The sequence below is a fragment of the Pelodiscus sinensis genome, unplaced genomic scaffold (assembly GCF_049634645.1).
Source record: "Pelodiscus sinensis isolate JC-2024 unplaced genomic scaffold, ASM4963464v1 ctg34, whole genome shotgun sequence".
In the NCBI taxonomy this organism is placed as follows: Eukaryota; Metazoa; Chordata; order Testudines; family Trionychidae; genus Pelodiscus; species Pelodiscus sinensis.
This window is the reverse complement of record NW_027465849.1, coordinates 6429605-6457430: the sequence shown is the minus strand read 5'-3', so window position 1 is coordinate 6457430 and position 27826 is coordinate 6429605. Positions and strand designations below refer to the sequence as shown.

General features: G+C 59.7%; 1 protein-coding gene across 1 annotated transcript; it reads left to right on the top strand.

Annotated features, from left to right (window-relative positions):
* The first annotated feature begins 1203 nt into the window (after nt 1-1203).
* On the top strand, nt 1204-27468 carry FOXA3 (forkhead box A3). Its single transcript, XM_075915556.1, has 2 exons — nt 1204-1645; nt 25897-27468. Exons 1-2 carry the CDS (start codon nt 1574-1576, stop codon nt 27076-27078), a joined length of 1254 nt encoding a protein of 417 aa, XP_075771671.1. The 5' UTR covers nt 1204-1573; the 3' UTR covers nt 27079-27468.
* The last annotated feature ends 358 nt before the right edge of the window (nt 27469-27826 follow it).

Genomic DNA, 27826 nt, shown 5'->3' with positions numbered 1-27826 from the left:
AGACAGACAGATGGGTGTGGGGGTGCAGAGTGCAGTGGTCTATGGGGACAGACAGACAGACAGATGGGTGTGGGGGGTGCAGAGTGCAGTGGTCTATGGGGACAGACAGACAGACAGATGGATGTGGGGGGTGCAGAGTGCAGTGGTCTATGGGGACAGACAGACAGATGGGTGTGGGGGGTGCAGAGTGCAGTGGTCTATGGGGACAGACAGACAGACAGATGGATGTGGGGGGTGCAGAGTGCAGTGGTCTATGGGGACAGACAGACAGACAGATGGATGTGGGGGGTGCAGAGTGCAGTGGTCTATGGGGACAGACAGACAGATGGGTGTGGGGGTGCAGAGTGCAGTGGTCTATGGGGACAGACAGACAGATGGGTGTGGGGGGTGCAGAGTGCAGTGGTCTATGGGGACAGACAGACAGATGGGTGTGGGGGTGCAGAGTGCAGTGGTCTATGGGGACAGACAGACAGATGGGTGTGGGGGGTGCAGAGTGCAGTGGTCTATGGGGACAGACAGACAGACAGATGGGTGGGGGGGTGCAGAGTGCAGTGGTCTATGGGGACAGACAGACAGACAGATGGGTGGGGGGGTGCAGAGTGCAGTGGTCTATGGGGACAGACAGACAGACAGATGGGTGTGGGGGGTGCAGAGTGCAGTGGTCTATGGGGACAGACAGACAGACAGATGGGTGTGGGGGTGCAGAGTGCAGTGGTCTATGGGGACAGACAGACAGACAGATGAGATCGCATGGGTGTGTAGTGGGATGCACAGAGGCACCATCCACCCCCATCTCTCTAATCGGGGTGTTCAGCCGGTGCTCCCAAGGGGTTTGTGAAATCTTCCAGGAATCCCCCAATGAAAATTGGTTGCACCCCCCTCCCCCAAACCCCAGTTGAATCGACTCCGTCCCCGCAGGCGTCTGTCTACCCTGTTCCTCTTGCGTCACCAGGCCCCGGCTTGAGGCCTCCCGGTCGGACCCAGCGCCGCTGTCCGGTTCCCCACCCCCAGGCTCAGCCTGGACCTCGCTGGTCTCGTGCCCTTTGACTTGCCGTGTCTAGCCCTGGCCCGTGGGCTGTGGCAGCGCCGTGTCCCTCGGCTGCCACCAGGGGGCAGGACCGGCCTGGCTGCCCCAGCCTGGCCCGGCTCTGGCCAGCAGCAAACTATTTAAATTGGGAGCCAGAGGGTGGGAGGTGGGATCAGGACTTGCCCTATAAAGTCCTTGTGCAGCGACCAGGGACCGAGCTGGAAGCCTAGGGCGAGGGGAGCACACGCTGGTGTCCGGGAGCCACACTGCCACGGGGGACGGTGCCACACGGGGAGGGGACTGCAGCCGGGAGAGATCCCCCTGTCCGTGGTGCCCCGAACCGGATGTGAAATTGACCATCCCGTGAGCATGGGCAGCTGCTGAGCCTGCCCTCCCAGCTGCGGCCCTTCGGACGGCGCCCGCGCCCTCCGCTCGGAGGCGGCGAGAGAGCGTGGAGAGCAGGGCTGGGCGCCGCGCGCCCGGACGTGTTGGATTGGCTTTCCCGGAGGCTGCCGGCGCCTCGGTTCCTCTGGCCCGGGGCTTGGAATGCTGGGATCCGTCAAAATGGAATCGCACGACCTCTCCGAGTGGAACGCCTATTACAGCGAGCCCACAGAGGTACGTCCCGGCGGGGCACCTGTCCGTCCCCCCCGCGCTTCTCGTAGCTGGACGGGGCCTCGCGACATCTTTTGGGGAAGGGGGAAATGGACGAGACCCACTGACGTGCAGCTGGACCGAGGGGGAGGCGCGCAGGAGAAAAAAAATCTAGGGACGGGGCAAGGAGGCTAGCTTGTGCCTGGAGCTGCCGCCATGCGGCTGGCTCTGGGGTGCGTGTGGCGCAGCCAAGAACGCCCCAGGCGGGTTCGGCCACTCGGGGTATTCCAGGGTCCTTTCTGGTGCCACGTTGTGGGTGTTGGCCCTCAGCAAAGGTGTGGGGACCTGCTGGAAGGACGCAGGGGATACCCTGGGGGAGACGGCAGGGGGAGGCTGGCTCGGTTCAGAGGGGAATACAGGGATCGGGAGGGGGGGGATGTGTGTGCCTGCGGGGTTTCCAGGCGTGACACCCCCGTCCTGCAGTCCCTCTGCCCAAGCAGAGAGGTGCGGTTTGCTTTCCCAGGAAATCCTCTTGAGGAATAGCGGGGAGAGGACAAAGTGGGTGGGGGGGGAGGCAGATGGAGCAGGACGCTTCTTCCATCTCATCTCTTGGCATCCTCTTGGCCCAGCTCCCGCCCTGGGCTGTGACCCCCAGACCTGCTGAGAAACCCCAAGATTTCTGGGCCCCTTTTTCTCGGCAGCTGCACGCTCTGGATTCGAGGGCCCCACGGTCCCCGGTCTTCATCCACTGGGCTGTGCGTTGACTTTCCTTGTCTAGCCTTGGCCTGTCTGCAAAGCACCCAGATATGGTGACGCCTTTCCCCAGCCCCATAGCTCCAAAGGGCCTGAGTCTGCTCCTTGCTGGGAGCCCCGAGCAGTGCCGGGCATAGCGGGGCTGACCTCCAGGGCAGGAGACAGAATCGGGCCCGGCAGCCCAGTGCAGGATTGGGCCCGGATCACCGGGGTCGTCCCTGCACCCGATGCAAAGCCCACGGCAGCCCACGGGCCAGCCCACCTCTCGAGCACGTTTGACTTTGCACACTTCCTGATCCGGCCGGGGGGCGAGCCGGAGGGGGGCGACCCGGGACGCTGCTCCCTTGCACCAGGGTACCTGCCCGCTCGGTGGGAGGGAGGCCGGACCATGCATGGGGCCAGTGTTGGGCAGGCAGGTCGGATTGACCCCGCCCGGGCGGCGCTCAGAACCAGGGACTGTAAACAGGCAGAACAATCCCCCCACACAGAGGGACCTCGGGGGGGGGGGGGGAGATTGCACGTGAGAGAGCGAGAAATAGCCCCCGGGCTGTACGACAGCGGCGGCGTAATACACAAAGGAGGACTTGTGAGCAGATAGGTAGCTGGATGGGGGGGGCGTGGGGATGGACGGATGGACACAGAGAGGCGGATGGGAGCACGGACGGATGGACAGGCAGGGTGCGTGGGGAAAGAGACAGGAAGGGCCCGTGGGAGGTTTGCCGCAGTGGGCATGTAAATGGCAGCAGGCAGCAATGAATCTATTAATCAATTCATCTCGCTCGTGAGCAGCGAGCAGGTTACTATAAATCACCCGCAGCCAGGCCTTGCCCCTGGGCGAGCGGGGAAATGGGATCACATGCTGCACGCCGGGGAGGGGGCATCGCTGTGTCAGGCGGGGGCTGTCCTGTTGGGGGGGGTCTCTCCTAGCCCCTATCCCAGGGGGCTGGATGGAGGGGGCTGGTTGTGACGGCTGCCTCTGGGGTCCCCAGCTGGCATGGAGGGGCGACGCATCCAAGCTCTCGGGGGCTCACCCTCGGGCTGGTTCCCTGCCCCCTCCCACACGCAGAACCTGCCCCAGCCGGCTCGGTCTGGGGCAGTGCCGGGGGCCACTCCCGTCCAGGCAGGGCTGGGGCCGGCTCCCTGCTGCAGTGACGCCTGGCGGGAGGTGCTGTCCCCGGGGATCGCGGCCAGGTGCTCCCTTGGCAAACAGGCCGGGGGGGAAGGGCTCCGCGCAGCTGCGAGAACAAACACGGAGCAGGTGACGGAGGGGAAGTGCCACCCAACAGCCATGCCGAGGCTGGAGCGACAGGGAACCCAGCCCGCCACCTGCCACGCAGATCAAGGGCCACATCTCTGTCTGGTGCAAAGCAGCATCGCTCCAGCTGGGGTCAGTCCCGAGAATCTGTGGGGCCAGACCCCAAAGCAGGAGTGAGTCCACAGAAGCTAATGCAGGTTGGACCTCCCTGGTCCGGCACTCTGGGGACCTGGCTGGTCCCAGATGAGGATTTTGCACACAGCCCAATGGGGCCCTGATCTCGGTCACTGTGTGTCTGGGCGGCGCCCGGCCCGACGGGGCCCTGATCTCGGTCACTGTGTGTCTGGGCAGCACCCAGCCCGACGGGCCCTGATCTCGGTCACTGTGTGTCTGGGCGGCGCCCGGCCCGACGGGCCCTGATCTCGGTCACTGTGTGTCTGGGCAGCACCCGGCCCGACGGGGCCCTGATCTCGGTCACTGTGTGTCTGGGCGGCGCCCGGCCCGACGGGGCCCTGATCTCGGTCACTGTGTGTCTGGGCGGCGCCCGGCCCGACGGGGCCCTGATCTCGGTCACTGTGTGTCTGGGCGGCGCCCGGCCCGACGGGCCCTGATCTCGGTCACTGTGTGTCTGGGCGGCGCCCGGCCCGACGGGGCCTGATCTCGGTCACTGTGTGTCTGGGCAGCGCCCGGCCCGACGGGGCCCTGATCTCGGTCACTGTGTGTCTGGGCGGCGCCCGGCCCGACGGGCCCTGATCTCGGTCACTGTGTGTCTGGGCGGCGCCCGGCCCGATGGGCCCTGATCTCGGTCACTGTGTGTCTGGGCGGCGCCCGGCCCGATGGGCCCTGATCTCGGTCACTGTGTGTCTGGGCGGCGCCCGGCCCGACGGGGCCCTGATCTCGGTCACTGTGTGTCTGGGCGGCGCCCGGCCCGATGGGCCCTGATCTCGGTCACTGTGTGTCTGGGTGGCGCCCGGCCCGACGGGGCCCTGATCTCGGTCACTGTGTGTCTGGGCAGCACCCGGCCCGACGGGGCCCTGATCTCGGTCACTGTGTGTCTGGGCGGCGCCCGGCCCGACGGGGCCCTGATCTCGGTCACTGTGTGTCTGGGCGGCGCCCGGCCCGACGGGCCCTGATCTCGGTCACTGTGTGTCTGGGCGGCGCCCGGCCCGACGGGCCCTGATCTCGGTCACTGTGTGTCTGGGCGGCGCCCGGCCCAATGGGGTTCTGCTCTTTGGTCCTTCAGCTAGCCCCTGTTGCATTTTGCTGTCCTAGCCTGTGTCGCTCAGACAACGAAACGGGGTTTATTTGTCCAGATTTTGCCACATGGCATAGTAAGAAACAGGCACAAAATTGCAGGCAAATCCTGTTGCAGTGATCCTAGAATCACCGGCTCTGGTGGGATCGGGGCCCCATCAGGCCGGGCACCGCCCAGACACACAGTGACCGAGATCAGGGCCCGTCGGGCCGGGCGCTGCCCAGACACACAGTGACCAAGATCAGGGCCCCATCGGGCTGGGCGCCGCCCAGACACACAGTGACCGAGATCAGGGCCCGTCGGGCCGGGCGCCGCCCAGACACACAGTGACCGAGATCAGGGCCCCATCGGGCCGGGCGCCGCCCAGACACACAGTGACCGAGATCAGGGCCCATTGGGCCAGGTGCCGCCCAGACACACAGTGACCAAGATCAGGGCCCCGTCGGGCCGGGCGCCGCCCAGACACACAGTGACCAAGATCAGAGCCCCGTCGGGCCGGGCGCCGCCCAGACACACAGTGACCGAGATCGGGGCCCGTCGGGCCGGGCGCCGCCCAGACACACAGTGACCGAGATCAGGGCCCCGTCGGGCCGGGCGCCGCCCAGACACACAGTGACCAAGATCAGGGCCCGTCGGGCCGGGCGCCGCCCAGACACACAGTGACCGAGATCAGGGCCCGTCGGGCCGGGTGCCGCCCAGACACACAGTGACCGAGATCAGGGCCCCGTCGGGCCGGGCGCTGCCCAGACACACAGTGACCGAGATCAGGGCCCGTCGGGCCGGGCGCCTCCCAGACACACAGTGACCGAGATCAGGGCCCATTGGGCCAGGTGCCGCCCAGACACACAGTGACCGAGATCAGGGCCCCGTCGGGCCGGGCGCCGCCCAGACACACAGTGACCGAGATCAGGGCCCGTCGGGCCGGGTGCCGCCCAGACACACAGTGACTGAGATCGGGGCCCGTCGGGCCGGGCGCCGCCCAGACACACAGTGACCGAGATCAGGGCCCGTCGGGCCGGGCGCCTCCCAGACACACAGTGACCGAGATCAGGGCCCGTCGGGCCGGGCGCCTCCCAGACACACAGTGACTGAGATCGGGGCCCCACGGCCCTCGGTAAATAGCTCTGAGAGTAATTCCCCGCACTGTGAAAATGTATTTTCCACCTTACTCCCAGTCGGAATTTGCGTAGCTACAGCCATGAGCCGTAGCATATTGTTAGCCCTTGGTCGGTGTGATGTAGTGGGGGGCTGTCCCCTCTGGTGGGACATTCACTGGTCGCTATGCTTGGGCTGTGGGTGACCCCTACTGGCCTGCGTCTGTAAGCACGGCCCAGCAGGGGGCGCTCTGAGGGCCCTCATGTCAGGCAGACAATGGCCGGACGGGTTCTCCCCTGACCAGGAAGGGGTTGGAACAAAGGCAGGGTGTGGCTTGGAGAAGGGGTAGCCCGGGTGTGGGGAACCATGGAGGAAGGAATCTAAGCCGAGAGCTGGGGGTTCAGGGGCCTGTGTGCCCTACCCCAAGGGGTCTAAGGCTGCCCGCCCTGACGCCTATGTCCACATCGCGCCTAAGCTGTGCTGTATCGCTGAGAAGCAATAAACCTTCCCCATTCTACTGGCTGGCGGATTCACATCTTGCTGCGGATGGGGGTGCAGGGTCGGGGGGCTCCCTGAAGTGCCGTCACAGTCGGCTAGATGGGAGGGAGACCAGAAGTTCTGTGGGACGTGATGGGTTCCCTGAATCAGACCCCTCAGCTCCCCTGTGGCCTGCTGAGAGCTTTCCAAGTGTCACCCCCAGGCGTTCGCCACGGTGCCGCTTTCCTGGGCAGCCAAAAGGCGCCCGGGTGAGTGATCAGCTGAGGAGGGGCCGTCGATAGTGGCTGTGAGTCCCAGCTCGAGTGAGTCGCACAGTGAGGGGCCGTCCGGGCTCGGGAGTGGGCCACAGGAGCGGCCTCTTTCATCTCCGTGGGTCGCACGATTGTCGTCACCCAGGCGGTCTCCCAGGGCAGGGGAGTGAAGCGGGTGTACCTAGACTGTGCAGGTGTGGTGACGCATCCGTAGCCGCGCTGTGATTGGCTGCAGAGGGTGCGTACGGCTCTCCCAGCCAGTTGTGTGTGCTCAGCGCACACCGCCCTCCACCCGCCCTGGCTTTCCGTGTGTGTCACGTTGGTAACGCCCGGAGAAAACAAACGACGTGGCCGAAAACCAGCCGAATCTGGCGACCCTGCGCGTGGGGAACAGCAAACAAAACATCTAGTGGGCCATGGGCAGAACCCCAATGGGACGCAGGTCACCCGTCTCCGGAGTAGCACCTCTGGGCTAACGCACGCTTCAAGCTCAGTACTGGAATAAATCCCAGGTGTGCCATGAAATGAAACGGCCCAAATTATTGAGTCATGATTATTAAGCAAGCAACTGCTAGTCCCCTGGCGTTAGAGGGCCTGAAATCAGGGTCTCTCTGCAGTGCAGTCTGGTTTTCTCCTCTCTGCACCCCAGTCCTGGAACAGAGGTGGTCACAAACAGCGCACCAGCCCCCTTTCTGCACCGGCATCAGGGAACCAGCCGTGCAGAATTGCCTCCACTTGGCCTTCTTGCGATAGAGCCTCGCTGTTTGCAAGTGCCTCCCCGGAACGAACCCCCGTAAAAAGCGTAACAAGGCTGCCTTGGCAAAGGCCGAGAAAGAGCGTGCGTGGCCGGGGTTAGCGGCACCGTCTAGTGACTCGGGCTGCGGCGTGATCACCCCAGGCCCCTCGCACAGAGCCCATTCGAACAGCTGGACGTCCCCGGGGCTGATGAGACACCCTGGACTCACTGCGTTACCCCGTCTCGGGCACGTCCCTTTCCTGCCCTTGGGAGAAGCACCGATGGTTTTTGGTTTGGGGATAGATTTGGAGGGGCCGAGGCTCCTCTTGGGCTAGACTGATTTCACCCAAGCCTGTTTCCATGCCCTAAAAGCGGTGTCCAGAGAAGGTTTTTTTTTGGGGGGGGGGGGTTACACTGAACAATTTCCCAGGTAGCAGCTTGCGACTGACCAGTATTGGCCCTGGGGAGGGGTGGCTTTTGGAGATGTTTGTGGTCTGGTCTAGAGAAGTTACCGTGGTTAGAGGGGGAGAGGGCAGGATGCCTGGATTGTGATCCCTGCTCTAGGGTGCTGTGAGCGGTCGGGGAGGGTGGGGGGAACAGCAGGGGGCAGGCCAGCTGGGTTCCATCGCTGGCCAGAACAGAGGGAGCGCCATGGAGTGGTTACAGCAGGGACAAGGGAGGATCTGTCCCTGGCGCTGCCTAGCAGCATGACCGGGGGAGCGTGGTGGCTCGCTGTCTCTGTAAGCTGGACAGCTGGGAGGCGACAGCGTGCGCTGGTGCTTTGAGATCCTGCAGGGCAGGGGCCGCTGGATTTGCTTTGGGCCTGTCTGCGCCAGTGCCCAGAACAGCGTTCCAGCCAATGGTGCGGCGCACGGGCCCAGCCCGCTACACGATGGGAAAAGCTGCTCAAACAAACCACGTCACCTAGGTGGGGAGCGTGCCGTGGCCTGTCTCCCTCTCTCCCTTCTTCCTTCTTGCTTTCACTCAGTGCTGCCTGTGCGAGCTATTGCCTTCCGCACAGTGTCCCCGCCAGAACACAGGTGCTGGGTATCCAGCGTCCAAGCCCGACGACTCAGGCCGGGTGAGGCTGGTTTATTCTGTATTTATTGGTAAATGCTTTCTGCTTCAAGAATGGAAACTGGCAGCTGAAACACCTGGGACTCATAGCTGGGGCATATCTGCATATCTCCACCGGCATCAATGGGCCAGATCCCAGTTGGGTCAATGGGCCATAGCTCCATTGGAGTCAATAGGCCCAGATCTCAGTTGGGTCAATGGGCCGTAGCTCCATTGGAGTCAATGGGCCAGATCCCAGTTGGTGTCAATGGGCCGTAGCTCCACTGGAGTCAATAGGCCCAGATCTCAGTTGGGTCAATGGGCCGTAGCTCCATTGGAGTCACTGGGCCAGATCCCAGTTGGTGTCAATGGGCCGTAGCTCCATTAGAGTCAATGGGACCGGATCCCAATTGGATCAATGGAACATAGCTCCATTGGAGTCAATGAGGCCAGATCTCAGTTGGGTCAATGGGCCATAGCTCCATTGGAGTCAATGGGGCCAGATCCCAGTTGGTGTCAATGGGCCATAGCTCCATTGGAGTCAATGAGGCCAGATCTCAGTTGGGTCAATGGGCCGTAGCTCCATTGAAGTCAAGGGGGCCAGATCCCAGCTGGGGTCAATGGGCCGAAGCTCCATTGAAGTCAAGGGGGCCAGATCCCAGTTGGTGTCAATGGGCCGTAGCTCCATTAGAGTCAATGGGGCCAGATCCCAGTTGGTGTCAATGGGCCATAGCTCCATTGGAGTCAATGGGGCCAGATCCCAGTTGGTGTCAATGGGCCATAGCTCCATTGGAGTCAATGAGGCCAGATCTCAGTTGGGTCAATGGGCCGTAGCTCCACTGGAGTCAAGGGGGGCAGATCCCAGCTGGGGTCAATGGGCTGTAGCTCCATTGGAGTCAATGGGCCAGATCCCAGCTGGGGTCAATGGGCTGTAGCTCCATTGGAGTCAATGGGCCAGATCCCAGCTGGGGTCAATGGGCCAGACCCAAGCTGATGTCAAAGGGCCGTAGCTCCACTGGCGTCTACAGGGCTAATTCCCTAAGGGATGTAAATCAAGGTCTCTCCAGTTGAGTCAATGGGCCAGACCCTCCAGTGGGGTAAACAAGCTCCCTGACAACAAAGGAGCAATCCTGATTTACACCAGCGGATCTGCACTGGATGTGCAGGGAAAGGAATTTCCTTTCCAGCAGGGCTGCATTTGTTCGTAGAAAGAGCCAAATTGGGGTGCGAAGGGCAGCTCGGGGAGGGGGGGGGGCTCTGGGACGGGGCATCAGAATCACAAGACAGGCTTAGAAAGGGTGAGATTTCAAAGCCGATCGCGCCCAGGCAGTGTTCCCTGGAAACTGGGCACTCAGGAGAGAGTCCAGTGCTGCCCAGCTCATTAGAAGAGCGCCCCCCGCTAGGGTCGTGTTTCTGCGGGTGGTGCCCATTCTACGGGTGGCTCAGTGCGTATAATAAAATTTGTCCCGCACATGGATGGAAGCGATTAGAGGGAGCGTTGCTCCCAGGGCTCCTTTCATTTCCCACTTGGCTTCGGAGCCTCTGGGCATCACCTTTTCAAGCATGTCTTAGCAACCAACTGAAAACCTAAAGGGAGGTGGAGAGTCCCGCTCGTTCCCAGGACTCCGGGAGCAGGGGCTTTCAGGAACACCCCAGTTGTCTCAAGATCAGGAGATCTGGCGCTGCTGCGCGCCAGCAGGGTCTGAGGGCTCTGGGACAGGAGTCCCAAATGCATTAGGGAATCCCGGAAACCCGCGGGAAAGGCAGCTGGCCTTCCTTTTGCAACACGGGGCATTTCTCCCCCTGGGGCGGCCGAGAAAAACTCGGCACCTGCACCCAGGGTCAGCCGCAATGCTTAGGAACCGGCAGGCCAAGGAAAGATGCCGACGGGCGTTGTGCGTGTGGAACACCTCGTGAGGAGCGGAGGCCTGCCTCCCGACTGGCCGCGCAATGGAATTCTGGCCCACGAACGCCGGGGTTCTATTTGTGACTATGGAAGGGGAGTGGGGTCTAGTGGTTAGCGTAGGGAACACCTGGGTTTTGTCCCCAGCTGTGGGAGAGGAGTGGGGTCTAGTGGTCAGCACAGAGAGGGGCACACCAGGGTCCTATGCCTCGATTTGTCACTGATCAGTGCTGTGACTCTGGACTGGCCACTTCGTGCCTCAGTTTCCCCAGCTGGCTTCCTGCTGCCATGAAGGATCGGAGGCCTAGAGTGGGGTGTGAAGCGACTCGTCCTGATCCCCCAGTGTCTTTCTCCTAGCTCAGGAAGTCTCCTACTGCAGGATATCACTCAGCCAGTCCCTTCCCAGCCTGCAGTCCCCCGCCCCAGCCCCCTGGCTCCAGGCCTGGCACAGTGGCCTAATTGCTTCATGGCCAGGGCTCTCCCCGGCTCTGGGCGTTGGGCATGGTCACAGAGGACAAAGCAGGGAGCCTTGGGATGGAGCCTGGGACCGGTTGACTGGTCTGATTCCCTAAGAGCTCCGGGAGCCACACGCCAAAGGAGCCTGTTCCGGGATGTTTCCTTCTCGGAGTCTGGGGCTTGCTGGGGGCAGGCAATTTCCTGCAGAAAGAGGAACGGGTCCTGGGGCCAGCGCTCAGGTAACTGACAGGGGAATCATAGAATCATAGAATCATAGAATAATAGGACTGGAAGGGACCTCGAGAGGTCATCGAGTCCAGCCCCCCGCCCTCAAGGCAGGACCAAGCTCCGTCTACACCATCCCTGACAGATGTCTATCTAACCTGTTCTTAAATATCTCCAGAGAGGGAGATTCCACCACCTCCCTTGACAATTTATTCCAATATTTAACCACCCTGACAGTTAGGAATTTTTTCCCAATGTCCAATCTAAACCTCCCCTGCTGCACTTTAAGCCCATTACTCCTTGTCCTGTCCTCAGAAACCAAGAGGAACAAATTTTCTCCTTCCTCCTTGTGACACCCTTTTAGATATTTGAAAACCGCTCTCATGTCCCCCCTTAATCTTCTTTTTTCCAAACTAAACAAGCCCAGTTCATGAAGCCTGGCTTCATAGGTCATGTTCTCTAAACCTTTAATCATTCTTGTCGCTCTTCTCTGTACCCTCTCCAATTTCTCCACATCTTTCTTGAAATGTGGCGCCCAGAACTGGACACAGTACTCCAGCTGAGGCCTAACTAGTGCAGAGTAGAGCGGCAGAATGACTTCACGAGTTTTGCTTACAACACACCTGTTGATACAACCTAGAATCATATTTGCTTTTTTTGCAACAGCATCACACTGTTGACTCATATTCAACTTGTGGTCCACTATGACCCCTAGATCCCTTTCCGCCATGCTCCTTCCTAGACAGTCGCTTCCCATCTTGTTCCTCCCAGCTCAGGGCCTCTAGGCACTGAAGCTAAATCCCACGCAGGCAAAATCCCCAGTGGCCCTTCTAAGAGCCCAGGAGTTTGTCCTATTGAAAGGGTGTTTAATGTTAGGTGTGTGGAGCGGTGAGATCAGGGCCCGTTGGGCCGGGTGCCGCCCAGACACACAGTGACCGAGATCAGGGCCCCGTCGGGCCGGGCGCCGCCCAGACACACAGTGACCGAGATCAGGGCCCTGTCGGGCCGGGCGCCGCCCAGACACACAGTGACCGAGATCAGGGCCCCGTCGGGCCGGGCGCCGCCCAGACACACAGTGACCGAGATCAGGGCCCGTCGGGCCGGGCGCCGCCCAGACACACAGTGACCGAGATCAGGGCCCCGTCGGGCCGGGCGCCGCCCAGACACACAGTGACCGAGATCAGGGCCCCGTCGGGCCGGGCGCCGCCCAGACACACAGTGACCGAGATCAGGGCCCCGTCGGGCCGGGCGCCGCCCAGACACACAGTGACCGAGATCAGGGCCCGTCGGGCCGGGCGCCCAGACACACAGTGACCGAGATCAGGGCCCCGTCGGGCCGGGCGCCGCCCAGACACACAGTGACCGAGATCAGGGCCCGTCGGGCCGGGCGCCCAGACACACAGTGACCGAGATCAGGGCCCGTTGGGCCGGGCGCCGCCCAGACACACAGTGACCGAGATCAGGGCCCCGTCGGGCCGGGTGCCGCCCAGACACACAGTGACCGAGATCAGGGCCCGTCGGGCCGGGCGCCCAGACACACAGTGACCGAGATCAGGGCCCGTCGGGCCGGGCGCCCAGACACACAGTGACCGAGATCAGGGCCCGTCGGGCCGGGCGCCGCCCAGACACACAGTGACCGAGATCAGGGCCTGTCGGGCCGGGCGCCGCCCAGACACACAGTGACCGAGATCAGGGCCCGTCGGGCCGGGCGCCGCCCAGACACACAGTGACCGAGATCAGGGCCCCGTCGGGCCGGGCGCCCAGACACACAGTGACCGAGATCAGGGCCCGTCGGGCCGGGCGCCGCCCAGACACACAGTGACCGAGATCAGGGCCCCGTCGGGCCGGGCGCCGCCCAGACACACAGTGACCGAGATCAGGGCCCGTCGGGCCGGGCGCCGCCCAGACACACAGTGACCGAGATCGGGGCCCGTCGGGCCGGGTGCCGCCCAGACACACAGTGACCGAGATTGGGCCCCGTTGGGCCGGGCGCCGCCCAGACACACAGTGACCGAGATCAGGGCCCGTCGGGCCGGGCGCCGCCCAGACACACAGTGACCGAGATCGGGGCCCGTCGGGCCGGGCGCCGCCCAGACACACAGTGACCGAGATCGGGGCCCGTCGGGCCGGGCGCCGCCCAGACACACAGTGACCGAGATCGGGGCCCGTCGGGCCGGGCGCCGCCCAGACACACAGTGACCGAGATCAGGGCCCGTCGGGCCGGGCGCCGCCCAGACACACAGTGACCGAGATCAGGGCCCGTCGGGCCGGGCGCTGCCCAGACACACAGTGACCGAGATCAGGGCCCCATCGGGCCGGGTGCCGCCCAGACACACAGTGACCGAGATCAGGGCCCGTCGGGCCGGGCGCCGCCCAGACACACAGTGACCGAGATCAGGGCCCCATCGGGCCGGGTGCCGCCCAGACACACAGTGACCGAGATCAGGGCCCCGTCGGGCCGGGCGCCGCCCAGACACACAGTGACCGAGATCAGGGCCCGTCGGGCCGGGCGCCGCCCAGACACACAGTGACCGAGATCGGGGCCCGTCGGGCCGGGCGCCGCCCAGACACACAGTGACCGAGATCGGGGCCCGTCGGGCCGGGCGCCGCCCAGACACACAGTGACCGAGATCAGGGCCCGTCGGGCCGGGCGCCGCCCAGACACACAGTGACCGAGATCGGGGCCCGTCGGGCCGGGCGCCGCCCAGACACACAGGGACCGAGATCAGGGCCCCGTCGGGCCGGGCGCCGCCCAGACATAACTCTTCCCTAAAGCTGCTACACTCGCACATGGTGAACCTCCAAGGTCACACCGGGAATCGGTCGCAGGGCTGAGAACTGATGGCCGAGCTGCCAGGCTCCGCCTCCTCCCCGCCGCACCATCCTCCCTCCTCCTCCATTGGTCCCTTAGAACGGAGATGGGGATTGACCCAGTGAGCACGGCCCCAGGATTGGCCCCCCTGGCTGTCAGTCCAATGGGGACAACCCGGTCGCCACGGGTCCCCTGCATGTTAATTAGGCAGTGGGGGGGTGGGAGAAAAAGCAGGAGACCCCCCCCCCCAAAGGTGTGGAGCTGAGGGTCTGGGTGCAGGCCAGTGCTGGCAGCTCTCCAGAACCGTGGGAATTGTTGGCCTGTTCGTTAAAGCTCCTGCATCTGGAGTCCCGTGAATATGGGGGACTCTCCCTTCTGGTTTTAAAATCCACATCTGGCCCACGTGGGTGTGCCGGAGGGGGTGAGGGGCTTCCTGGGGGCCCCAAAGCCAGATGCCTGACATGCAGCCCCTCCCTAAGGGGTGAAGTTTGGAAGAAAATCTCATGATTTTTAAGCCAGCCCTGGGAGTTTTAGGCCTTGGGCCAACTGCGGCCCCTAAACGAAGCTTCTTCCATTCTCACAGGGCTCCGCCGGGCATGAGGTCTGTGCCTGGGGAATTGGAATGAGCCCAGTGGCCAGACGGGGGCGCTCTTCTCGGGGCATGGGTTCCCGTCTCTGCCTTGTGAGCGTGGCGTGGGGGGGAGGGTAAAGATTCTTCTGCAATTTAGGGGAGGGCCGGGGGAGAACCCCGGTGCCCTGGCTGCCCCCTCCCCCTCTCCCCGCTTGCGATAGAGCCGATGCCAATGTCCAAGGCTGTGGGGTGAGAATGGCTCCGGTGTTTGCCTTGCGCAATCGCCCTGTTTGGAAAGGATTTGGGGCCGCCCGGGCTGCGAGAGGCACCACATTCCTCTGCAGCTGCAGGGGCTGCAGGTCCAGCCACACGGCTCTGCCCGGCCGCCCAGCCGCCGACACGCGTGTTGTGTGTGCGTGGCGCCACGTGGGCAGGCCCGGGCGAGTGACACGCACCGCCCACGGGACACCCACAGCCGGAGGTTTGCTGCTGAGCAGGGAGCAGGGTGCCTGGGAACAGAACAATAATAACGTAGCAGAAGATTAGAGATGATCTGCCTGTCTGTCCGTCCATCCCCACACCCACCTTTCATGTCTGTCCGTCCATCCATCCCCACACCCACCTGTCATCTTTCTGTCCGTCCATCAATCCCCACACCCACCTTTCATGTCTGTCTGTCCATCCATCCCCACACCCACCTGTCATCTTTCTGTCTGTCCGTCCATCCCCACACCCACCTTTCATGTCTGTCCGTCCATCCATCCCCACACCCACCTGTCATCTTTCTGTCCATCCATCCATCCCCACACCCACCTTTCGTCTGTCTGTCCATCCATCCCCACACCCACCTGTCATCTTTCTGTCTGTCCGTCCATCCCCACACCCACCTTTCATGTCTGTCCATCCATCCATCCCCACACCCACCTTTCATCTTTCTGTCCGTCCGTCCATCCATCCCCACACCCACCTTTCATCTTTCTGTCCGTCCATCCATCCCCACACCCACCTTTCATGTCTGTCCGTCCATCCATCCCCACACCCACCTGTCATCTTTCTGTCCGTCCATCCCCACACCCACCTGTCATCTTTCTGTCCGTCCATCCATCCCCACACCCACCTTTCATGTCTGTCCGTCCATCCATCCCCACAACCACCTGTCATCTTTGTGTCCGTCCATCCATCCCCACACCCACCTTTCATGTCTGTCCGTCCATCCATCCCCACACCCACCTGTCATCTGTCCGTCCATCCATCCATCCCCACACCCACCTTTCATGTCTGTCCGTCCATCCATCCCCACACCCACCTTTCATGTCTGTCCGTCCATCCATCCCCACACCCACCTGTCATCTTTCTGTCCGTCCATCCATCCCCACACCCACCTGTCATCTGTCCGTCCATCCATCCCCACACCCACCTTTCATGTCTGTCCGTCCATCCATCCCCACACCCACCTTTCATGTCTGTCCGTCCATCCATCCCCACACCCACCTGTCATCTTTCTGTCTGTCCATCCATCCCCACACCCACCTGTCATCTGTCCGTCCATCCATCGCCACACCCACCTTTCATGTCTGTCCGTCCTTCCATCCCCACACCCACCTTTCATCTTTCTGTCCGTCCGTCCGTCCCCACACCCACCTTTCATCTTTCTGTCCGTCCATCCGTCCCCACACCCACCTTTCATCTTTCTGTCCGTCCGTCCGTCCCCACACCCACCTTTCATGTCTGTCCATCCGTCCGTCCCCACACCCACCTTTCATCTTTCTGTCCGTCCATCCATCCCCACACCCACCTGTCATCTGTCCGTCCATCCATCCCCACACCCACCTTTTGTCTGTCTGTCCGTCCATCCATCCCCATACCCACCTCTCACCTGTCTGTCCGTCCATCCATCCATCCCCATACTCACCTTTCATCTGTCTGTCCATCCATCCATCCATCCATCCATCCATCCATCTTATACACACCTTTCATCTGCCCGTCTGTCCATCCATCCCCATTCATTCCCTTAACCTGTCTCTCTGTCTAACCCTCCTTCCATTCCCAAATACACCTTTCATCTGTCCGTCCATCCGCCCATCCATCCATCCATCCACACACTATCTATCTGTCTGTCTGTCTGCCAGGTCTGAATGAGCGCTCCCCTGACAGCTAGCTGGAAGAGACTGTGTTTACAGACACAGTTTGCTCCTGCTTTGCTTACACACCCCGCAGACGCAGTGGTGTCAGAGTGACCACCTTTGGCTGCTGCGAGGTCCGAATTACAGTAGCGCTGACTGCAGGGGTAGAGAAACGTGGTGTAATCATGATGGGAATACAGAGAAGCAGAACTGGTGCTTAATCTGTCCCAAATGGGGGCTGCCTCTGTTTAAAGAACCTCATTCATCCAGAGGCTCGGAGGGGGGAGCCCTGTGAAGGGAAGAGAAGTGGGGGCCAATGTTCCCTCTACGCTTTTCCATCCATGTGCGGAATAAATTTTGTCACGTGCACCAAGGTGTGTGCGTCACCAGTAGAAACACACGGCACTGGCTCTGGGCACTGTGGGCACCCTGCTGATCAGCTGGGCGGCACTGGAATCTCTCCTGGACACCCGCACAAGCACCCAGCTTACAGGGAACACTGGTGCGGGGAGGTATCTCAACCGGGAGGCAGCAAACCCTTCCCAGAGGTCCTCCCTAGAGTGAGCTACATGTTTCTCCGCCACCCCACCCTCTACCCTCTGCGTTCAGAAAATAGCCTCACGCGAAGCCTCCTCGTTGTGTGAAATGCCAGCAGAGAGGGGCGGCGAGCGAGTGCCTGAGCGGCAGCGCAAGGGGTGGTGGGTGAATTTCCCCGTTACTGGGCGGGGGCTCGAGCCGGTTCTGTGCTGGCCGGAGGGAGAGGGACCCCTGGATACTGAACCCGGCCCAGGTGGCTGCTGGCTGCAGCTGGCAGAAGGGTTCCAGTAGCATAGACTGGAGAACCTAGCTGAAAACGCCTCTGCGCCGACTTTTCCCAGGCATACAAAGACCACCAGGGCCTTCTCCAGGCTCCCTGCTCTGTCCACTCGTCTGCACCCCGGGAATGACACGGGCCCGGCTGAATGATTCGGGGCTGACGCAAGGCCGGAGAGATAAGCGCTGAATAGCAATCAGCAGAAAGGAAACCGGGGGGAGGGGGAGGGGTCAGTATTTACATTGAAGATCCTGGCAGCAAATAAAATGCCATCTGGCTCCATAGGCTCTTTAAGTCTCCTCGCAGCCCTGCCACTCACAACGTGCCTCAGTTTCCCTTCTGTAGAAGGGAGCTAATTACGTTAGCCAGAGGGCATCGGAAGGGTGACTCGGTTAATATTTGCAGAGCTCTCAGTCTGGCTTCACGCACAAACCTCACACGCAAGACCCCGCTGGCTTCCCAGCCCTGTTGCTATCGCCTTGTGCGACCTTGGGCCAGGCCCTGAAACTGCCTGGGCCTTGGCTCCCTCCCTCCATTCAGACAAGGATCTTGCTTTCGTCTGCTCAGACACTGGGGTCTTTGGGGAGAGACCATCTCCATGTCTGTCAATGAGCAGGACAGCCCGTATTGTGTGTGTGGGCAGCGCCCAGCCCGACGGGGCCCTGATCTCGGTCACTGTGTGTCTGGGCAGCACCCGGCCCAACGGGGCCCTGATCTCGGTCACTGTGTGTCTGGGCAGCACCCGGCCCAACGGGGCCCTGATCTCGGTCACTGTGTGTCTGGGCACCCGGCCCGACGGGGCCCTGATCTCGGTCACTGTGAGTCTGGGCGGCGCCCGGCCCGACGGGGCCCTGATCTCGGTCACTGTGTGTCTGGGCAGCACCCGGCCCAACGGGGCCTGATCTCGGTCACTGTGTGTCTGGGCGGCACCCGGCCCGACGGGCCCTGATCTCGGTCACTGTGTGTCTGGGCAGCACCCGGCCCAACGGGGCCCTGATCTCGGTCACTGTGTGTCTGGGCAGCACCCGGCCCAACGGGGCCCTGATCTCGGTCACTGTGTGTCTGGGCAGCACCCGGCCCAACGGGGCCCTGATCTCGGTCACCGTGTGTCTTTGTCTTCTATTTCGTCCTCCTGATGCACCAGGCACTGGCCACTGTCGGTCGACAGGATACTGAGGTAGAAGGACCTTTGGTCTGACCCGGTCTGGCCATTCTGATTTTCTTATATCCGGCTGAACTGTATCTTTCCCCTGCTGTAACCCACTAGCTCCCCTTCCCTTCCCGAGCTGAAAGCGCCCTGGAGTCCTGGCTGGGTCTCTCTCTCTCCCCAGAGTTAGTAACAAACTAAGAATAGACATTAACATTTTAAGGCCAACCAGTGTCCCTTGAGTAACTTGCCACGTGATGTCAGAATACGTCAGTGTTAGAGCTGAGTGGGTATTTATTTCATTTGCTTTCTTTGATATAGGAATTAAATACAGTGCTCCTGCTGGCTGCTAAGTTGTCTGCCAAAAAAGCAGCGTTTCCAATGCCTTAGTAGCCCTGGGATGGAGATGATGTGGGGGAGGGGAGGGGGGGCGGAAGGAACTGGTTGCCCTCCACATTTGGTGCTTGGCTTGCACTGAGCATGCTCAGTAACACTGCTGAAGCCACTGTCCTCACTCCCCTCCCTGCGCCCCATCACAGCATGCACAGGTCATACCCCCCCATCAAAATCTGAACCAGTGCCCCAGCGTGGATACAAAATTTGAGCCGCAGATACCCTCACTGCCGTGCGTGGATGCAGAGACCTGCGGATTTGCAGGGCTCCACTCGTCTGGAATCCTGTGAGCGGCCTACGTGTCCCACGTTTAAGAAGGTCGAATGCATGGGAGGCCGGTAATGCAGGCAAGGGAAGGCAGAGCCTTCCCAAAAGTGCCTACACGTTGGGGAGTGCTGGGACCTTAGCGCAGCTGCCCGGCTTCCCCGGCCACAAGCAGGTGGCCAGGAAGGATTGGGCTGGGGGTGGGTGGAGCCTGGCTCCGGGGATGGGCGGGGCTTGGCACCAGGGGCGGGCCTCAGATGGAAGGGGCGGGGCTGGGACTTGCCTTCCCTGGCTGTGTCTTCACCCGCCACCAATGATCCACCGAATGGAGAAGCTACTTGTCTTGCTGGTGAGATGTCTGATTCTTCTCTGTAAACACATCAGCGGGATTAGCTGCAGGGTGGGGGAGGGCGGGACGCCACGTGGCCGATCTGCGATTTGGTACAGCAGATATCCCCATCGGCTGGTGGTGGGGCGCTGAGTTATTTCCCAGGGGTCTGGCAGGTGGGTCACACTCACAAGCTGCTGGTTTAACAGATTGGGGGTCAGGATGGAGATTTTCCCCAGGTCAGATTGGCAGAGTCCCGGGGCAGCGGGCAACGCTCCCTCTAACCTTTTTCCATCCACATGCCGATTTTTTTTCCATCCGCGTGCGGAATAAATTTTGTTCTGTGCACCAAGGCCTGTGTGGATGTGCACCACCAGTAGAAACAAACCGAGCTGTGGGTGCGCTGCTCATCAGCTGGGCAGCATTGGAATCTCTCCTGAGCAGCTGCACAAGCTTACAAGGAACATTGGAGGTGGGGGCGGGGTGACACCTTGTTTTGCAGCATGGGGCGTGGGGTCCCTTGTAGGCTTAAACTAGAGCAAATGGTGGATGTGCTGTAACTTGAACTCTTTAAACTATGACTGGAGGATGGGTAGGGGTCTAGTGCAGGAACGGGTGTGGGAGATTTGGCAGTCTGTGACATGCAGGGGTCCCTTCTGGCTTTAAAGTCCAAATTGGTGAGTCTTTTAAAGGGCAAAACACCTCTGAAAATCAGTTCCAGGACTTGGCTAATGCCCAAAGCCACCCTAACAAAGCCATGTACGCAGCTCAGTACGTTCACGCTCCCCTGCAACAACGACACAGCCTGCCTACCGACTTCCATTCCTACCGTCCTAGAATCCTACAACTGGCAGAGACCGCGAGAGGCCATCGAATCCAGTCCCCTGCCCTCACGGCAGGACCAAGCACTGTCTAGATCAGGGGTTCCCAAGCTTTTCGGCATCACGCCCCCCTTCTTGATTTTTGAACAAACTCTCACGCTCCCCTCGTCAAAAAAAAAGCAGCAAAACTTGATGGGGGGAGGCTAGCTTGCTTCATGCCCCCCCCCAGAATTTCTTCACAGCCCCCAGTGGGGCACGCCCCCCAGTTTGGGAACCCATGATGTAGTTCATCCCTGACAGGTGTCTGTCCAACCTGCTCTTAGGTATCTCCGGTGAATGGAGATTCCACAACCCCCCCTAGAAAATTTAGTCCAGTGTTTCACCACCCTGACAGGTAGGAAGTTTTTCCTAATGTCCAACCTCAGCCTCCCTTGCTGCAGTTTAAGCCCATTGCTTCTTGTCCTATCCAAAGAGAACCATTTTTCTCCCTCCTCCTTGTGACACCCTTTTAGATGCTTGGAAATGTCTATCCTGTCCCCTCTCAGTTTTCTCTTTTCCAAACTAAACAAGCCCAATTCTTTCAGCCTCTCCTCTGAGGTCACATGCTAGCATGTGTCTGGAAATCCAAATGGAGATCAGAAGGAGACGTTATTCCCAGCAATGCGCACGCAAACCGTTTTACTCCGAGTCTCGCAACGGTCTCTGGTTTTCTAAAAATCCCAGCCCCCGGAGTCAGGGGTATTGAGCGAGGCTTTCAGCTTTGATTCAACAACGTAAATATCTGGATTCCGTCTGGTCCAGCGGGAGAGTGATTTTGGGGGGCGACCGTCCAGATGAGTTTTGAATGCTGTGTTCTCCCACTCGTGGAACTTAGTGAAGGAGCGTTCCTGGCTGCCACGTTGCACCCCAGAGGTGGCCGCAGGAGACTTTGGCACGGGGATCTGTGGTGACGGAGCCTGCGGCGTGGAAGATGTTGAATTTGGATAGAAAAAGGGGGGGTCCGCTAATGCATGGGTTCCCAAACTGGGGGGCGTGCCCCCCTGGAGGGGTGTGAAGAAATTCCAGGGGGGGCGCGAGGCGACCCACCCCCCATTAATCTCCCCTCCTCCCCCAAGTTTTGCTGCTATTTTTGTTTCTTGTCCCCGGTCAGTTCTTTTTTTTTCCCCCTCAACAAGTGTTGCTGCTATTTTTGGAGGGGGGGAGGGGCATGAGGGTTTCCCAAAAATCAAAATGGGGGCGTGATGCTGAAAAGTTTGGGAACCACTGTGCTAATGGATGTTTGGTGTGACAAGGAGCCGAAAGGTTCAACTTGTCATCGCAAAACCAACATGCCCCCAAACTGTTGTAACCCAGCTCCGATTCTTGCTTCCTGGGAGCTGTAGTTCAGTTTCTTCCAGTCCTAATCTCCATTTAGGGGAAATCACCTCAGCTGGACTACACCTCCCATGGTGCAACACAGCCAGCAAGTCCCATGATGCAGACATGGTCCCTCATCCTGATGGGTGGCCATAGTGCATCATGGGAGATGTAGTCTGACTAGAGAGCCTTGCCTATAGAGGAGAATGGGGAGCATAAAGCATCTGAACTACAACTCCCATGTGGCTCACAAGTCACATTTCCAAATCAAGTTTGCAGCTGAAAAAACTTCTGCTTGACTCCACCCGCCCTTAAAGTGAGCACAGGTTGAGCAACTGTTTCCTGTAGAATATCCCCCTCTAACTTGTCCCAGTTGCCTCCTAGATTTACTCTTTGCTCCAGGGCCATCTCTTTGTGATGGAGAAGCAGCCCAGTTTTGCTCTTAGCTCCATCCCACTGACACGACGTCTTTTACCAGGGCCAAGCGGGTTCCAAACATGGGCTGCTCCAATCTGGTAGCTTTTCACGCCACTTTGCACCCAGGCCAGTGAGAGAACAGGGTGCCCTGGAGCAAGCCCTCCTGGTTAAAGCATAAGACGGGGGTCTGTTGTGACCCACCTGCTTCCTTGGATGCTTCCGTGAATATTTCCCACCAGCCCACTCCGTGCCTCAGTTTCCCTACCCTGGAAATGGGACTAGTGACTCCCGCTTCACAAGGAGGGCTAATTAGATAGCACAGGAGGGCTGGAAGAGCCCTGGGAATTTTGGATGACGGTTTCAAAGGTGTGAGAGCGTTTGGGGGCACAGGGGTGGGGCGTCGATTTGGGAAGTTTCAGGACTCTGGCTTGTGTTGGGCGGAAAGGCACGTTGGATTCTGCTAGAACGAGGCTCCCAGGGAAAAGCAACACTGCCAGGAAGGCGAAGGGGCCGCGGCCACACGAGGGGCTGTGCTGCTTTCACTGCTCTGTGTCTAAACCGGCGCCATCCCAAGGGCTCACGCACAGGACCCGGCCACCCCTTCGGCCACGCAGGCAGCTGCAGCTGCCTCACCTCAGTCCCTTCAGACCTCCATGTTCCCGGAGCCCTGCTCTGGATTCCTGGTGCCGTGTCAATGTCAAATAGCTCTGTTTGAACAAGGGCTTCTTCCTCTCAGCTCATCTGTCTGTCTGTCTATCTATCCCCATACACACCCTCATCTGTCTGTCTGTCTATCTTTCCCCGTACACACCCACATCTATCTGTCTGTCTGTCTATCTTTCCCCGTACACACCCACATCTATCTGTCTGTCTGTCTATCTATCCCCATACACACCCTCATCTATCTGTCTGTCTATCTTTCCCCGTACACACATCTATCTGTCTGTCTATCTATCCCCATACACACCCTCATCTATCTGTCTGTCTATCTATCCCCATACACACCCTCATCTATCTGTCTGTCTATCTTTCCCCATACACACCCACATCTATCTTTCTGTCTATCTTTCCCCGTACACACATCTATCTGTCTGTCTATCTTTCCCCGTACACACATCTATCTGTCTGTCTATCCATCGATCTATCCCCATCCATAGTCTTATCTATCTCTCTATCCTCTCTATCTATCTGTCTGTCTGTCTATCTATCCCCATACACACCCACATCTATCTGTCTGTCTGTCTATCTATCCCCATACACACCCTCATCTATCTGTCTGTCTATCTATCTATCCCCATACACACCCTCATCTATCTGTCTATCTTTCCCCATACACACATCTCTCTGTCTGTCTATCTTTCCCCGTACACACATCTATCTGTCTGTCTATCCATCGATCTATCCCCATCCATAGTCTTATCTATCTCTCTATCTATCTGTCTGTCTGTTTATCCCCATACACACCCTCATCTATCTGTCTGTCTATCTTTCCCCGTACACATATCTATCTGTCTGTCTATCCATCGATCTATCCCCATCCATAGTCTTATCTATCTCTCTATCTATCTGTCTGTCTGTCTATCTATCCCCATACACACTCTCATCTATCTGTCTGTCTGTCTATCTATCCCCATACACATCCTTTTAAAGTTTTCCGTTAAAAGCATTTTTCGGAAAAGTGCGTCTAGATTGGCAGGATGCTTTTCCGCAAAAGCCCTTTTTGCAGAAAAGCGTCCGTGGCCAATCTAGACGCGGTTTTCCGCAAAAAAGCCCCGATCGCCTTTTTCGCGATCAGGGCTTTTTTGCGGAAAACAGTACTATGCTGTCTACACTGGCCCTTTTGCGCAAAAGTCTTTCGGAAAAAGACTTTTGCCCAAACGGGAGCAGCATAGTATTTCCGGAAAAGCACTGACGATCTTACATGAGATGGTCAGTGCTTTTCCGGAAATTCAAGCGGCCAGTGCAGACAGCTGGCAAGTTTTTCCGGAAAAGCAGATGATTTTCCGGAAAAACTTGCCGGTCTAGACACAGCCAAACTGTCTGTCTGTCTATCCCCATACACACTCTCATCTATCTATCTGTCTGTCTGTCCCCATATCCCCCCTCCCGTGTCTCTCTCATTGCTATAAGGCTGCTGTCAGGTGACAGGGCCCCACAACCTTTACAGAGCAGAGAGCCCCTCCCGGGCTATTTCCTGGCTGCATTTGCTTTCTCCAAAACCTTCGAGGCTGATTCCTGCCCCCGCCAAGTCAGCAGCTGGCTTTCCACATGCCCCTGAGCTGTTCACCCCCAGACAATGCCTTGGCTACTCCGAGCTTTCCAGCAGAGGGTCTCAGAGCGGCAGAGAGGGATTTCTCCTCCGTAGCCAGCACTCGCGAGACTGACCCAGCGCCTGCGTCCAGCTCTGGGGGGTGCGTTTTCAAAGGGAGGCTGGCAAATTGGTGAGGGCGCAAGAAAAGCCACAAAACCAAGCAGGGGCTGGGGAAAAGGCAACAGATGGGAAGAGTCCGGGCTGGGGAGGTGACCTGGGAGGCTGGACTTGACCTTTTCTCACAGACCTAGGAGTCTATGGTTCTGTGACTTGATCAGTGTCTAAGTATCATCCTGGAGAGAAAACACCAGGCCCTGAAACCCTGTAAGAAAGGCAGAACCAACTGGAAATCGGGTGACCGACTGTGGGGACACACTGACTGGGAAGAGGTGGGTTTTCCGGGCTTGGTGTCTCGGAGAGCAGCCTGCAGGCTTTCCTGGAAGACATTTCAGGCAAACACAGGTGGTCGGGCTCAGTTCAGGAGCGACTGGGAGATCACAGGGCTGGCTGTGGCAGGCTGAGCTTTCTTCCTGGGTTGGGAGCCTAATCGAACCCCTATCGGGATCGATGGCAGCTTTTCCAGGCTTGCAGCCAGGCCCCGGGAGAGCAGAACTTAGCAACGCTCAACAACCCAGGCAGCAAACACGCGGCGTGAGCGAGCGAGGTGGCACCAACCGCATTGCGTGGCAGCCGGGCAGCGCTCGTAAAGGAGGCTCAGCAGGCCTTTCCATTACACCCTATCTAGAGTAAATAGCAGGCGTCCTTCTTACACCTGATTCTAGTTGGTCTGGTCTTAAGCTGTTTGTTTAATACGCTCAGCTTTAAAGGTGACCCGAGAAGGGGACAAAACACTGGGCATGTGGCCTTCCTGTTCCTCCGGCCGTGGAGAAGGAGAAGGAGCCGGTTGGCTCAGGATATAAAAGAAGGCGCTTTTTCACATGAGAAATGGCGGTCTTGGGAGCGGAGGGGCTGGATTCAGCTTCTTGGGCCGGCGGGGACCCTGGTGTAAATCTGGAGTCACTCCTGACGTCAAGGGAAGAAGGCCCGGGTTCTGATTGCAGCTTCCACGGGCGTAACTCTGGAATGTCTCCACTGAAGTCCGTAGTATTAGAACCAGATTTTGGCCTGGTGTAACTGGACTGAATCCAGATTCGCTCCAGTTTAGAGAAGATCAGAAAACAGCCCTCTATCTGTACACCCTCCCTGGTACAACGCCTCCCTTTGGGGGCAAATCCAACCCTTGATTACACTGGTGCAAATTAGGAGCGACTCCTTTGTGTCCACACTGCCCTTCGTGTGGCTGAGAGCAGAAGCCAGCCCTTGGTGTGTGAGTTATCGCCTCACATAACCAACCCCTGGGAGTAGGTCACTCCGGGGCTAGGCTGAAGCAAGACCCCCCTGTGCGTGGCTAACCCTGTCCCTTGGCTCCCCCTAGGTCTATCCGTCCGTGAGCACCATGACCTCCACCCTGGGGCCGATGAACACCATCAACTCCTACATGACGCTCAACTCGCTCAGTTCCCCCAGCTCCATCAACATGAGCTACCCCAGCGGAGGCCTCAACAGCCCTTCCCTCCCCGGGCTGAGCAGCCCCACCAGCGCCATGGGCCTGCCCACCGTGACGTCGCCTGTCAGCCCGGTGCTGACGCCGCTGGGGGCTCAGGCGCCCACCCTCAGCTCCCTGGCGCCCTACCCGAACATGAGCCAGCCCTTGGCCCCCCTGGGGTACCCCGCCTCAGGCATCAGCCGGCCCAAGGAGGTCAACAAATCGTACCGGCGCACGCTGACCCACGCCAAGCCCCCCTACTCCTACATCTCCCTCATCACCATGGCCATCCAGCAGGCCCCCAGCAAGATGCTGACCCTCAACGAGATCTACCAGTGGATCATGGACCTCTTCCCGTATTACCGGGAGAACCAGCAACGTTGGCAGAACAGCATCCGCCACTCGCTCTCCTTCAACGACTGCTTCGTCAAGGTGGCTCGCTCCCCGGACAAGCCGGGCAAGGGCTCCTACTGGGCCCTGCACCCCAACTCCGGCAACATGTTCGAGAACGGCTGCTACCTGCGGCGCCAGAAGCGCTTCAAGCTGGAAGACAAGGCCAAGAAGCCCAACGTCAAGCCGTCCGGCGCCCAGGAGCCGGCTCCCAAACACCCTGAGCGGCTCCAGGAAGGCCAGAGCCCCAACCCAGCTTCGGAAGGGGCCGAGTCGGGCCACTCCGACGCCTCCCACGGCTCTGAGGAGCACAGGGGCCTTGTCCAGTTGGACTGCTCTGGCGTGCAAGGCTCCTCCCCGGCCCCCAAGGCCTCCCCCCTCGCCCAGCCCATGAATAGCCACTACTTCCCCCCCTCCATCGCCAGCCTGGACCTCCCGAACGACCTCAAAATGGACCCTCAGTACAATTTCAATCACCCCTTCTCCATCACCAACCTGATGTCCTCGGAGCAGAGCCACAAGATTGACCTGAAGGCCTACGAGCAGGCCGTGGCCTACAGCGGCTACGGCTCCCCGCCTGCGCCGGACGGCAAACACGCCTACGAGACGGCCACTTCGCTCAGCGAAACCGGCTCCTACTACCAGAGCCTGTACAGCCGCTCTCTGCTCAACGCCTCGTAACGGCCACCTGGGGAGACCAGGGACGAGAGGCGGATGTCGTTTCCCCACCTACTCCCCCCTCCCCGATGATAAGACGTTCCCTTCCGTCATCCGCCGTGTGCCACGGGAGGGAAGAAACGGGAGGGAAGAAACGGGAGGGCCAGGAGTTCTTTGTGTCGGTGTGGAAAAGGCCCTCACCCATCTCCCCTCCGCACCACCCCCTCACCAAAACTTCCAAGGTAGCAGGGCAAAGTTTCTCCCCAAAGCAACAGCTGGGGGGGGGAGGTCCACACATTCTACAGCCCCCCTCGTCCTGGCCACTTCCTGGGGGTACGTCCAGCCCCGGCTCAAACTCCGAATCTGGGAGCAGCCTAGGGCGCGTGGAAAGTTTCTGCCGAAATGTTACAGTCCCCCACAGCTTTTTGGGGACCCCCAGGGCTTTTCGGGGACCCTGGGAGCTTGGAGAGCCACACACGGCAGGATTCCACTGTTACAGTCACGGGGTTTCGTTGGGACGGGGTCAAAACGGGCCCCCCGAGTGTGAAGCTGTGGGTGGGGAATTTGTTCTACGATGTTTTCGTTGTTTGTAAATGGCTTTATATTTAAATATTTGCTTTGGAAAAGGGATTGATAGAGTCGGTTTTAATATATCGTACTTTAGAGAGAGATGTGTTTGTGGATGGCTGGTTTTAAGTGTGTCTTTCCTTTTTCGGGAGGGGTGTGCGCGATGATTAAAAACAACACTCTGGAAGAGTAGAGCGAAAATTGG